The sequence below is a fragment of the Dama dama genome, chromosome 28 (genome assembly GCF_033118175.1).
Source record: "Dama dama isolate Ldn47 chromosome 28, ASM3311817v1, whole genome shotgun sequence".
NCBI classification, from domain to species: Eukaryota; Metazoa; Chordata; class Mammalia; order Artiodactyla; family Cervidae; genus Dama; species Dama dama.
Genome location: NC_083708.1, coordinates 13,646,044 through 13,660,572, shown reverse-complemented (window position 1 = coordinate 13,660,572; position 14,529 = coordinate 13,646,044). Strand labels below are relative to the sequence as shown.

Here is a 14,529-nt window from a genome sequence, read left to right as displayed (position 1 = left end):
AGAATTTATGACTTATCTTTTCTAAATAAAAGCGTCTGACTTATTAGTGTTTTAAAGCCATATTTGAAAGGGAGAATCTCTTTTAAATTCAGGCTCTGGAAAACACAGTCCCCAAGCAGATACAGAGATTCATCTGTCAATTTCATGGTCATTATGACCTAATAAGAGTCCATTCTGTGACATGGATTTGTTCCACTAGCAGAAACACTTACCAAGTGCTTCCAGAAGGGTCATCATTCCCAAAAGCACTGAAAGAGCCATCTTCCCTCTGATAGAGCAGTTCTCTCTGGTAACCTGAAGACAACAAAATAGATCATCAATGTAATCAAGTTGCAATGAATGGAAGTTTCTGATCATGACTTCGTACTGAGGAGACATGGGCAGACACTGGGAAAGAAGACATGAAATCCAATAACACTGAATATTTTCCATATTATGTACTGTGGGAGATTAAGAACATCAGGACTTTCTAAGGAGAATGTACAAATTAAGAACTGAGATAGCCCCAAACTGGAATAAAGTCAAATACCATTACACAGCCAACATTTCTAGCCATCCAAAAGCAGGTAAATTCGGGACTCTCCTGGTGCTCCATCAGCTAAGACTCTGCACTCCCAGTGCAGAGGGCCCAGATTTGCTTCCTGGTCAGGGAACTAGATCCCACACGCTGCAACTAAGACTTGGTACAGTCAAATAAACAAATAAATAAATATTTTTTTAAAAAATAAAGCAAGTAAACTAAAAAGTGGAGTATTTAAGTCTGGCTTTAACTACAATGGTTTCAATGCTTGTATGCTAAGTTGCTTCGGTCATATCCAACTCTTTGCAACCCCATGGACTGTAGCCCGCCAGGCTCCTCTGTCCGTGGGATTCTCCAGGCAAGAATACTGGAGTGGGTTGCCATTCCCTTCTCCAGGGAATCTTCCCAACCCAGGGATCGAACCCAGGTCTCCCTCATTGCAGGTGGATTCTTTACTGTCTGAGACACCAGGGAAGCCCAATTTAATACGAAATAAGTAAGTTATCCAACACTGTGTGTCAGGAACTGGTCAAAGCCCTTTACAGGTATACCTCTGGTACTCCCACAACTCTATGATTATTCTATTTTTTAGAGATGAAGAGACAGGAACTCAGAATACGTCATGTGCAAGGTCACACACTGGTAGGCACTGAAGTTAGGCACTAGCCAAGGTCAATCTGTTTCCAGAAGCCGCTGCTTCCTACTAATTCACTGAGCTCTTTCAATAATTAATATATGAAAAGTCCTTTCCTGCCACCCCTCCCCTCAGGGACCATAAGTTCGTTTGATGTCTGTTCCTGCTTTGTAAATAAGTTTGTTTGTATCATTTCTTTTTAGATTCCACATATAAGGGATGTCATATGCTATTTCTCTTTCTCTGACTTACTTCACCCAGTATAACAACCAACAAGGACCTACTGCATAGCATGTGGAACTCTGCTCAATGTTACATGGTGGCCTGGATGGGAGGGGAGTCCAGGGAGAATGGATACATGTACAGGTATGGCTGAGTCTCTTCCCTGTTTGCCTGAAACTATCACAACATTGATAATCAGCTATACTCTAGTAGAAAATTAAAAATTTATATATATATAAAAAGTCCTTTGCACAGTACCTTTTACATGCTCTCAAAAAACAATAGACATTGCTCCCTAACATGGTTATAGAAAATGACTTTCTAACCATCAAATTTAAGGGAAAAAAAAATTGACAACAGCAACAAAATTGTTTTAAACTTTCCCATGGCAAAACACTAGAGGCAAAGTTGAAAGACAGATAACAAACTAAAGGCAGGAGAGGAAGGGAAGGGGAGAAAAGGGAAGGGATGCTCTGGGTCTCTCCATCACTAGAGGAGATGCTTCTGCAGGAAGACGGACCAGCCTGAGGTGAGGACCGAGTGCCTCCCCTGAGTCACATCAGCAGCAGTTCCCCCGGATGGGTTACTGTGAAACCTTCAGAGAGATGAGATCAGCGCTTAGGGAAATTACCCCTCAGGTGGCTGACCTCCAACCATCACCATTAATATCAACAACTGACACAGTTCTTTCGCCAGGAGCAGCCAGCCCAGAGGAGGGGGATGACGCGCAGATAGTCTCCAGGTATGGAGTGCATTTCCTGAGCTGGTTTAGGTGAAACTGAGACTCCAAGCCTCCAGCTCTGCTCCCTGGTCAAAAGAGGAGGGAACCAGAACCAAGTGGATCTCTGGTGAGGCATCCTTCCCTGTCTGAAGCCACCCATGCATCATGAGAGAACCCATGGCTACTTGTTCTCCAAGCCATTCAATTCCATAAGAGAAACAGACAGCATGCTTGGCTGTAAGGTTTATTGTTAGTATAGTAATCCAGTGTTCCACGGTAGTCACCTAAATTGGAGACTTTTCATCTTCAGGCGAGAAAGGCAAAAACATGGTTTTCTCCAAAAGTTTATGAGGAAAAGTTATGAGTATTGCCTTTACGTTCATAGTTTAAAGAAGAGCTCTTGCATTAGAAAGTAATGTATAATCAGAATTAACAGACGCTTCTAAAATTTAAAATACTGATGCATGAACTGTTGTTTATAAAGGGTTGGACAAGATACATACATTGCGGGTCATGAATTTCCTTTGGAATAGTCATGAATGTAAAATATTTACAATTTATCATAATAAAGAGGAAAGTACCACTCATAGAAGCACATAGAAAAGTAAAGTTCTAAACATAATTTGTCTTAGTTTATCACAAGTGTCACAATTGCATACAAATAGAAGGAGTAAAATCAGCTCTTTGTGGCTGTACCAATATCTTTCTCTGGCAAAAAAAAAAAAAAAAAAAAACCTGATTAAAATATTCTCTATACTAAAAGAAAAGTATTCATTATCAACTTCCTTACTCTTTCTGACATGAAATGGACAGTGAGAACTTCACCAACATTTTCTTTTTAGCATCTTTACTATTGCCTCTAGCCATTCTTGTGAAGGCCAAATGGAGCATCAGAGTTCTGAAACCTATTATTCCCTGTCTTTATTTCAACAGAGAAAATATAATGTGTTTTCAACTAAGTTTGGTCTGAGTCTTACTTGAAAAACTGAGCTGCAGGAACTACAATTTAAATATTTGAACAAGTTTTCATTTTATGATTCTATTTTTCTTTTTGACAGTAAAAGATACTTCATTCAATGATGTAGCTATTGTTTAGATCAAAAAAAAATACAGGGTTAGGTCACAGGGCTCCTGGGCCAAGCATGATTTAAGGAAAACCATGTGCTGTTCACAAATGATATTTAATAATATAATCATGACTTGTGTCAAAGCCACTTTAATCCCTTAAAAAAATTAAAACAACTATGGTATGTTTTTTAAAACTTTGGCAAACGTGATACCAAAAGGAAAAACAGAGTCTCTGAAATGAGGCACTGATCTCATAATGAAAATCATGACACCAAGAAGTTTTTGTCCACTACTTCATAACTAATGTAATTTAGTTCATCATGTGAAAAGATGCATTTTTGAGGAGCTCACTGGAGAAGACTCTAGAGAGTCCCTTGGACTGCAAGGAGATCATACCAGTCCATCCGAAAGGAAATCAATCCTGAGCATTCATTGGAAGGACTGATGCTGAAGCTGAATGAAGCTCCAGTACTTTGGCCACCTGATGCAAAGAGCTGACTCATTTGAAAAGACCCTGATGCTGGGAAAGATTGAGGGCAGGAGGAGAAGGGGACGACAGAGGATGAGATGGTTGGATGGCATCATCAACCCAGTGGACGTGAGTTTGAGCAAACTCCAGGGGACAGTGGGGTAGGGAAGCCTGGCGTGCTGCACTCCACAGGGTCACAAAGAGGTGCACACGATTGAGCAACAACAACAGCGGGACTGATTCCCATCAGCCACTTCACCAGCTCAAAAGGTAACAGGTTCAAATCCCTAGTCACATTTCCTAGTTCATAAAAACCTGCCAGAGCCAGGTAGGCACTGTGGTGGTAAGAAATAACCATGCATCATGGAAACACCTGAGAGATCTTCTAGACTCAACCTCCACATTAGGGTGATCAACCGAAAGCCCAAAGAAGTGAATGCTGATATGGATGCCTTCACCCATTCTGCACATACTGAGGGGCCCAACCATGGAGAAGAGATTCAAGCAGTCCCCACTGTCAGGGAGCTTACTTTCTGGAGCAGGAGACAGTCAGATAACAGAAAAACAAGAATATTTTACATAATGTCAAGTGTGATGAAGAATATATTAAGTGGCATAATTTAAGAATATATTAAATGGCATAATTTAAGAATATATTAAATGGTATAATTTAAGAATGTATTAAATGGCATAATTAAAGAATATAATAAATGGCATGATTTAAGTCAGAGCTACTGACTTAGGTGAAGGCCATTTTGCAGAAAACACCACCTGGGTGACCAGAAAGAGCCAGCCCTGGGAAGATCAAGGGGGAGAGCACCCCAGGAGAAGGCAGGACAGGTGGAAAGACCCTGCGCACCGTGGACCTGGGAGCGCCTAGACATGGCAGGACAGAGCCCTGGGGGGGGGGTAGTTGCAGGAGAAGTGAAAGAAGGGTCCGGTGTTCACTCAGGGCCTGCAAGCCCAGCCCAGGAAACCGCAGGAGAATTCAACAAAGTCTCATGATCTTGACATTATCCAAAGATCCTTTTTATTATAAAATATGCAGAAACTGTATTAAAGGAAGGTGAACAGGTTGGCAAAGAGTGTTATTTAGGAAGCCACTGGAGTACATGGGGAGCAGCAACATGTCAGAATAAAGCCATCAGCCTGGGATGGAGAGAGCAGAGGAATTTCACACTTGTTTTTAGAGGCAGAACAGACAGAATTTACTTGCTGACCTGAGACCCTATCTCCTAGTTTAGATGCAACTAAGTATATTATAGCTGACAGTTCCTGGGCATTTACTGTGTGTTAAAATACTTCATTTAGTCTTCAAAACAGCCCTAAGAAGCAGGTACTTATTTACCCATGTCTTACAGGTGGAAAGACGAGGCTAGGGAAACCAGCCCAGGGCAGGAGGTGCGGCTCAGAGCCCAGGGCTGACAGCCCCCACCGAGGCCAGAACCAGGGCTCCACCTCCCGTGGTGGGGGACTTGCCCATCTCACAGCTCCAAGGTTCTCCATTCTGCCCACACAGCCTGTACTGCCCTCTGGGGTCTCTACACCCTCTAACAACCGGCAAATGCAATGCAGGGCTGCTTTGAAACTGCAGTCTGGCACCTACCTTGCCGGGACAGGCATGGGGGACCAGCACTCCTTTTAGAACAAAAAAAAAGGATACTGAGGATTTGGAGTGTTCATTTTTTTAGGGCATCTGTCAATACTAACCCACAGCAAAGTGGCTAGGACAGAAACTCAAATTCTTAAGGTGTAAATTATTGTTCCTTAATGGGCTTCCCTTGTGGCTCAGCTGGTAAGGAATCCGCCTGCAATGTGGGAGACCTGGGTTTGATCCCTGGGCTGGGAAGACTCCCTGGAGAAGGGAAACACTACCCACTCTAGTATTCTGGCTTGGAGAATCCCATGGATGGGGTCGCAAAGAGTCAGATACGACTGAGCAACTTTCACTCCAAATGGTTCACACTAGAAAACTTATTCTGTCTCTTTAAAGCATTGATATTTGATTGACCAACATTCCAGAAACACATAAAATATGCAATCAGTGGCATTTTCTAAAAATATTCCACTTTATTTGTTGTTGTTCAGTCACTAAGTCATGTCCTACTCTTTGTGACCCTATGGACTGCAGCAGGCCAGGCTCCTCTGTTCTCTACACTCTCTCAAAGAATGTAATATATCAAAGAATATACTATATCAAGTTATAAAGCACCAGTCTAGTGCCTACATACTCTCTACTTGAAACCAGCCAAACTACATTTCAAATATAAGTCAGAATCTTGTCTTTAAAAGATGCAGAGTTATGAAAAATAGTTTTCACTCATCTCCTTAACGATAACAATTATGGCACCATGCCAACATCTCACCTGATTTTAGTGTGGCATACACTATACCAAGAGTCCCTGGTACCACTGCTTAAACTTAATTATAAGTTTAAGGCAAGCTTGTTAGTGATTTGGCTAACTTTTGCACAGTTAAGAATTAGAAAACTCAGTAAAGAGATTATTTTAATGTGAGCCTTTCTTCCAGGTTCCCTCATTATAAACGGACACATTTATCCTAAACCAACTTCTGTGTAATAATGATAATAACTTACCCTGTTACCCTGTTTCCAATAAGCTTCCCTCTTGGAAAAAAGCAGTTCCTGTATTTATATATTTAAAATATGACTGAGTCACTTTAAAAATTAGCAGATTTCATCAAGCAAACATAGTTCATAGATCATGAAGGCCATTCCAGGTAGAGGACATGCAAAGATGCATTACATGAAGGCCATAAGTACTTGGAAATCACAGAGGAAATGTCTTAGTATATAAGTACCATTTTTCTTGAAACATTAATAACGTGTGTTTTCTGCATACATGATAGAACATTTGATATTTTTACCCTTCTCTTTAAATAAATTAATAGCTAAACTGAAAAAAACATGGCTGATTCACAAACATATGCAGAAAGGAGAACAAGTTTTAAGAGGCAGCTCAACGCACAAAGTACCAATTGCTACATCTTTGAGAATTTCCTAGAGGACTGAAGGGCCTAGGCATGAGATGTCATAAATTCCTGCAAAGTATCAGTCGCTCAGTCATGTCCAACTCTTTGTGACCTCAGGGACTATGGCCTGCCAGGCTCTTCTGTCCATGGAATTTTCCAGGCAAGAATACAGGAGTGGGTTGTCATTTCCTTCTCCAGGGGATCTTTCCAACCCAGGGATCGAAACTGGGTCTCCTACATTGCAGATTCTTTACCATCTGAACCACCAGGGAAGCCTAAATGCCTGAAACACCTAGCTCTAATCTGATGGAAACTCTACCACCATCTCCTTCGTACAGAACTCAGGTCACACCCAGCCCTGACCCCAATCCCCGGCCTCCCTTAGGTCTGTCCTCCCACGCAGCCCCCAGCCTTGCACTCAGCCCGTGTCTGCCCACCTAGCCAGGGGGCACTCAGGAAACTGACTGCAGCTCAGCTTCTTGGATCTAACATCTCACAACTCACTCTGGTCTAACCTGACACCCGAGATTCTAACCTCTGGCCTCTCTTTCCCTACAGGGGCCATGGGCCTCCCTTCCTATTTTTTCAGAACTCCCATTGAGACCTCTTGCATGTTCATCATACTGAAGAGACTTGGCCCAATTCCTGGTCCTCCTCCATCCTCTCCTATTGCTTCCAATAACCTAAGAAGACATAGAAGAACTGTACAAAAAAGATCTTCACGGGGAGGAGCCAAGATGGCAGAGGAGTAGGACGAGCAGACCACTTTCTCTCCTACAAATTCATCAAAAGAATAACTGAATGCAGAGCAAACTTCGCAAAACAACTTCTGATCGCTAGCTGAGGTCATCAGGCGCCCAGAAAAGCAGCCCATTGTCTTCGGAAGGAGGTAGGACAAAATATAAAAGATTAAAAGTGAGACAAAAGAGCTAAGGACGGAGATCCGTCCCGGGAAGGGAATCTTAGGCGGCATTGTTTGGAGTAGGGTCCGGGCCTGAGTGCCCTGAGGACAATCGGAGGGAGCTTCTGTGAGTTGCCAACTTGAACTGTGGGAGACCAAAAGAGAGAGAGAAAATTAACCGGCCCGAACACACTGCTGGCCGTTCGCAGAACAAAGAGACCGAGAAAATTCAGAGAAGAGCTCGCAGGCTGCGGACCGGCCCAGCCCCGCCGGACGCAGGAGGCAGGGGGGAGGGGAAGGTCGCGGCGAGACACAGGGCGCAGGCGCCCGACCGGCGCGGGCGGGGACTGGGGCTGGGGACGCAGAGGGCAGAAGGCGCACGGACCCGCCTGGCGCCAGCGGAAACTGAGACTGGGTCCGCGGAAGGGAGGGAGTGCGCCACACCTGGGGAGAGTGCGCCCACCGAGCCCCTGGCTGCCTGGACCGCTCTGACGGGGAGGCACAGAGAGCAGGCGCAGCTTTCCGTTCCGCGCTTTTGTGGAACACCCGAGGGCTGGAATCTCGCACAGCTCGGGGCGCGCTCCATATAGAACAGCCGGGAGCCTGAGCAGCGCAGACGAAGGCAGCGCCAGCCCCTCCCTGCAGCGCCAGCCCCTCCCGGCAGAGCGACGGAACTAGCTACCTCAATAACAGTCCACCTCCGCCCGCCTCTGTCAGGGCGGAAATGAGGCTCTGAAGAGACCGGTAAACAGAAGCCAAATAAACAAAGGGAACCGCTTCAGAAGGGACTGGTGCAACAGATTAAAATCCCCATAGAAAACACGGACTACACCGGAAAGGGCCTGTAGATATCAAGAAGTGTAAGCTGGAACGAGGAGCTATCTGAAACTGAGCTGAACCCACACTGACCACAACAGCTCCAGAGAAACTCCTAGATATAATTTTACTTTTTTCTCTTTTTTTTTTTCTTTTTTTTTTCTTTTTTATTATTTTTTCTTTTTTATTTTTTCTCTTTTATTTTCCTTTAAAATCCCCTATTACTCCCCCATTACTCCTTAACTTTCATTTCCATAGATTTTTACGATTTTTTTAATTAGGGAAAAAAAAAATTTTTTTTTCTTTCTTTTTTTTTTCTTTTTCTTTTTTTTTTCTTTTTTTTTCTCTTTTTTTTCTTTCCTCTTTCTCTTCTATTTTCTATTCTTCTTTTTCTCTTATTTCTTTTAAAGTCCTCTAGTACTCCTCTACTACTCCTTAATTTTCATTTTCAATGCACTATAACCTTACAAAAAAAAAAGAAGAGAAGCCCTATTTTTAAACCGAAGATTATTCTCTCCCAATCTTGACTCTCTGTTTTCTACCTCAGAACACCTCTATTTCCTCCTTTCCCCTTCTCTTCCCAATCCAATTCTGTGAATCTTTGTAGGTGACTGGGCTACGGAGAACACTCTGGGAACAGACAGCTGCGTAGATCTGTCTCTCTCCTCTTGAGTCCCCCTTTTTCTCCTCCTGCTCATCTCTATCTCCCTCCTCCCTCTCCTCTTCTTCATGTAACTCTGTGAACCTCTCTGGGTGTCCCTAACGGGGGAGAATCTTTTCGCCATTAACCTAGAAGTTTTCTTATCAGGGCTGTATAGTTGGAGAAGTCCTGAGACTACAGGAAGAATAAAACTGAAATCCAGAGGCAGGAGACTTAAGCCCAAAACCTGAGAACACCAGAAAACTCCTGGCTACATGGAACTTTAAGTAATAAGTGACCGTCCAAAAGCCTCCATACCTACACTGAAACCAACCACCACCCAAGAGCCAATAAGTTTTAGAGCAAGACATACCATGCAAATTCTCCAACAACGCAGGAACATAGCCCTGAACGTCAACATACAGCCTGCCCAAGGACACACCTAACACATAGACCCATCTCAAAACTCATTACTGGGCACTCCATTGCTCTCCAAAGAGAAGAAATCAAATTCCACGCACCAGAACACTGACGCAAGCTTCCCTAACCAGGAAACCTTGACAAGCCAATCGTCTAACCCCACGCACGGGGTAAATCCTCCACAATAAAAAGGAACCACAGACCTCCAAAATACAGAAAGCCCACTCCAGACACAGCAATCTAAACAAGATGAAGAGGCAAAGAAATACCCAACAGGTAAAGGAACATGAAAAATGCCCACCAAGTCAAACAAAAGAGGAGGAGATAGGGAATCTACCTGAAAAAGAATTTAGAATAATGATAATAAAAATGATCCAAAATCTTGAAAACAAAATGGAGTTACAGATAAATAGCCTGGAGACAAAGATTGAAAAGATACAAGAAATGTTTAATAAAGACCTAGAAGAAATAAAAAAGAGTCAATTAAAAATGAATAATGCAATGAATGAGATCAAAAACACTTTGGAGGGAACCAAGAGTAGAATAACGGAAGCAGAAGATAGGATAAGTGAGATAGAAGATAAAATGGTGGAAATAAATGAAGCAGAGTGGAAAAAAGAAAAAAGGATCAAAAGAAATGAGGACAACCTCAGGGACCTCTGGGACAATGTGAAATGCCCCAACATTCGAATCATAGGAATTCCAGAAGAAGAAGACAAAAAGAAAGGCCATGAGAAAATACTCGAGGAGATAATAGTTGAAAACTTCCCTAAAATGGGGAAGGAAATAGCCACCCAAGTCCAAGAAGCCCAGAGAGTCCCAAACAGGATAAACCCAAGGCGAAACACCCCAAGACACATATTAATCAAATTAACAAAGATCAAACACAAAGAACAAATATTAAAAGCAACAAGGGAGAAACAACAAATAACACACAAAGGGATCCCCATAAGGATAACAGCTGATCTCTCAATAGAAACCCTCCAGGCCAGAAGGGAATGGCAGGACGTACTGAAAGTAATAAAAGAGAACAACCTACAACCTAGATTACTGTATCCAGCAAGGATCTCATTCAGATATGAAGGAGAATTCAAAAGCTTTACAGATAAGCAAAAGCTGAGAGAATTCAGCACCACCAAACCAGCTCTTCAACAAATGCTAAAGGATCTTCTCTAGACAGGAAATGCAGAAAGGTTGTATAAACGTGAACCCAAAACAACAAAGTAAATGGCAACGGGACCACACCTATCAATAATTACCCTAAATGTAAATGGGTTGAATGCCCCAACCAAAAGACAAAGATTGGCTGAATGGATACAAAAACAAGACCCCTATATATGCTGTCTACAAGAGACCCACCTCAAAGCAAGAGACACATACAGACTAAAAGTGAAGGGCTGGAAAAAAATATTTCATGCAAACGGAGACCAAAAGAAAGCAGGAGTCGCAATACTCATATCAGATAAAATAGACTTTCAAATAAAGGATGTGAAAAGAGACAAAGAAGGACACTATATAATGATCAAAGGATCAATCCAAGAAGAAGATATAACAATTATAAAGATATATGCACCCAACATAGGAGCACCGCAATATGTGAGGCAAACACTAACGAGTATGAAAGAGGAAATTAATAGTAACACAATAATAGTGGGAGACTTTAATACCCCACTCACAACTATGGATAGATCAACTAAACAGAAAATTAACAAGGAAACACAAACCTTAAATGACACAATGGACCAGCTAGACCTAATTGATATCTATAGGACATTTCACCCCAAAACAATCAACTTCACCTTTTTCTCAAGTGCACACGGAACCTTCACCAGAATAGATCACATCCTGGGCCATAAATCTGGTCTTGGAAAATTCAAAAAAATTGAAATCATTCCAGTCATCTTTTCTGACCACAGTGCAGTAAGATTAGATCTCGATTACAGGAAAAAAATTGTTAAAAATTCAAACATATGGAGGCTAAATAACACGCTTCTGAATAACCAACAAATCATAGAAGAAATCAAAAAAGAAATCAAAATATGTATAGAAATGAATGAAAATGAAAACACAACAACCCAAAACCTATGGGACACTGTAAAAGCAGTGCTAAGTGGAAGGTTCATAGCATTACAGGCTCACATCAAGAAACAAGAAAAAAACCAAATAAATAACCTAACTCTACACCTAAAGCAATTAGAGAAGGAAGAAATGAAGAATCCCAGGGTTAGCAGAAGGAAAGAAATCTTAAAAATCAGGGCAGAAATAAATGCAAAAGAAACTAAAGAGACCGTAGCAAAAATCAACAAAGCTAAAAGCTGGTTTTTTGAAAAAATAAACAAAATTGACAAGCCATTAGCAAGACTCATTAAGAAACAAAGAGAGAAGAACCAAATTAACAAAATTAGAAATGAAAATGGAGAGATCACAACAGACAACACTGAAATACAAAGGATCATAAGAGACTACTACCAGCAGCTCTATGCCAATAAAATGGACAACTTGGAAGAAATGCACAAATTCTTAGAAAAGTATAACTTTTCAAAACTGAACCAGGAAGAAATAGAAGATCTTAACAGACCCATCACAAGCAAGGAAATCGAAACTGTAATCAAAAATCTTCCAGCAAACAAAAGCCCAGGACCAGATGGCTTCACAGCTGAATTCTACCAAAACTTTAGAGAAGAGCTAACACCTATCTTACTTAAACTCTTCCAGAAAATTGCAGAGGAAGGTAAGCTTCCAAACTCATTCTATGAGGCCACCATCACCCTAATTCCAAAACCAGACAAAGATGTCACAAAAAAAGAAAACTACAGGCCAATATCACTGATGAACATAGATGCAAAAATCCTTCACAAAATTCTAGCAAACAGAATCCAACAACATATTAAAAAAATCATACACCATGACCAAGTGGGCTTTATCCCAGGAATGCAAGGATTCTTTAATATCCGCAAATCAATCAATGTAATACACCACATTAACAAATTGAAAGATAAAAACCATATGATTCTCTCAATAGATGCAGAGAAAGCCTTTGACAAAATTCAACACTCATTTATGATTAAAACTCTCCAAAAAGCAGGAATAGAAGGAACATACCTCAACATAATAAAAGCTATATATAACAAACCCACAGCAAGCATCACCCTCAATGGTGAAAAATTGAAAGCATTTCCCCTGAAATCAGGAACAAGACAAGGGTGCCCACTCTCGCCACTACTATTCAACATAGTGTTGGAAGTTCTGGCCACAGCAATCACAGCAGAAAAAGAAGTAAAAGGAATCCAGATAGGAAAAGAAGAAGTGAAACTCTCACTGTTTGCAGATGACATGATCCTCTACATAGAAAACCCTAAAGACTCTACCAGAAAATTACTAGAGCTAATCAATGAATATAGTAAAGTTGCAGGATATAAAATTAACACACAGAAATCCCTTGCATTCCTATATACTAACAATGAAAAAACAGAAAGAGAAATTAAAGAAACAATACCATTCACCATTGCAACAAAAAGAATAAAATACTTAGGAGTATATCTACCTAAAGAAACAAAAGACCTATACATAGAAAACTATAAAACACTGATGAAAGAAATCAAAGAGGACACAAACAGATGGAGAAACATACCGTGTTCATGGATTGGAAGAATCAATATTGTCAAAATGGCTATTCTACCCAAAGCAATCTATAGATTCAATGCAATCCCTATCAAGTTACCAACGGTATTTTTCACAGAACTAGACCAAAGAATTTCACAATTTGTATGGAAATACAAAAAACCTCGAATAGCCAAAGTAATCTTGAGAAAGAAGAATGGAACTGGAGGAATCAACCTGCCTGACTTCAGACTCTACTACAAAGCCACAGTCATCAAGACAGTATGGTACTGGCACAAAGACAGAAATATAGATCAATGGAACAGAATAGAAAGCCCAGAGATAAATCCACGAACCTATGGACACCTTATCTTTGACAAAGGAGGCAAGGATATACAATGGAAAAAAAGACAACCTCTTTAACAAGTGGTGCTGGGAAAACTGGTCAACCACTTGTAAAAGAATGAAACTAGAACACTTTCTAACACCATACACAAAAATAAACTCAAAATGGATTAAAGATCTAAATGTAAGACCAGAAACTATAAAACTCCTAGAGGAGAACATAGGCAAAACACTCTCCGACATAAATCACAGCAAGATCCTCTATGACCCACCTCCCAGAATATTGGAAATAAAAGCAAAAATAAACAAATGGGACCTAATGAAACTTAAAAGCTTTTGCACTACAAAGGAAACTATAAGTAAGGTGAAAAGACAGCCCTCAGATTGGGAGAAAATAATAGCAAATGAAGAAACAGACAAAGGATTAATCTCAAAAATTTACAAGCAACTCCTGCAGCTCAATTCCAGAAAAATAAATGACCCAATCAAAAAATGGGCCAAAGAACTAAACAGACATTTCTCCAAAGAAGACATACAGATGGCTAACAAACACATGAAAAGATGCTCAACCTCACTCATTATTAGAGAAATGCAAATCAAAACCACAATGAGGTACCATTACATGCCAGTCAGGATGGCTGCTATCCAAAAGTCTACAAGCAATAAATGCTGGAGAGGGTGTGGAGAAAAGGGAACCCTCTTACACTGTTGGTGGGAATGCAAACTAGTACAGCCGCTATGGAAAACAGTGTGGAGATTTCTTAAAAAACTGGAAATAGAACTGCCATATGACCCAGCAATCCCACTTCTGGGCATACACACTGAGGAAACCAGATCTGAAAGAGACACGTGCACCCCAATGTTCATCGCAGCACTGTTTATAATAGCCAGAACATGGAAGCAACCTAGATGCCCATCAGCAGTGAATGGATAAGGAAGCTGTGGTACATATACACCATGGAATATTACTCAGCCGTTAAAAAGAATTCATTTGAACCAGTCCTAATGAGATGGATGAAACTGGAGCCCCTTATACAGAGTGAAGTAAGCCAGAAAGATAAAGAACATTACAGCATACTAACACATATATATGGAATTTAGAAAGATGGTAACGATAACCCCATATGCAAAACAGAAAAAGAGGCACAGAAATACAGAACAGACTTTTGAACTCTGTGGGAG

General features: G+C 41.1%; 1 protein-coding gene across 2 annotated transcripts in view; it reads right to left on the bottom strand.

Moving 5' to 3' along the window:
• The window catches only part of CD109 (CD109 molecule), a 143,904-nt gene that overhangs the window by 25,396 nt on the left and 103,979 nt on the right, over positions 1-14,529 (bottom strand). For both annotated transcript variants that reach the window (XM_061131907.1, XM_061131908.1), the window contains exon 24: positions 213-294. In XM_061131907.1, coding sequence (XP_060987890.1) covers positions 213-294 — 82 coding nt within the window. The remainder of the gene's footprint in view (positions 1-212; positions 295-14,529) is intronic.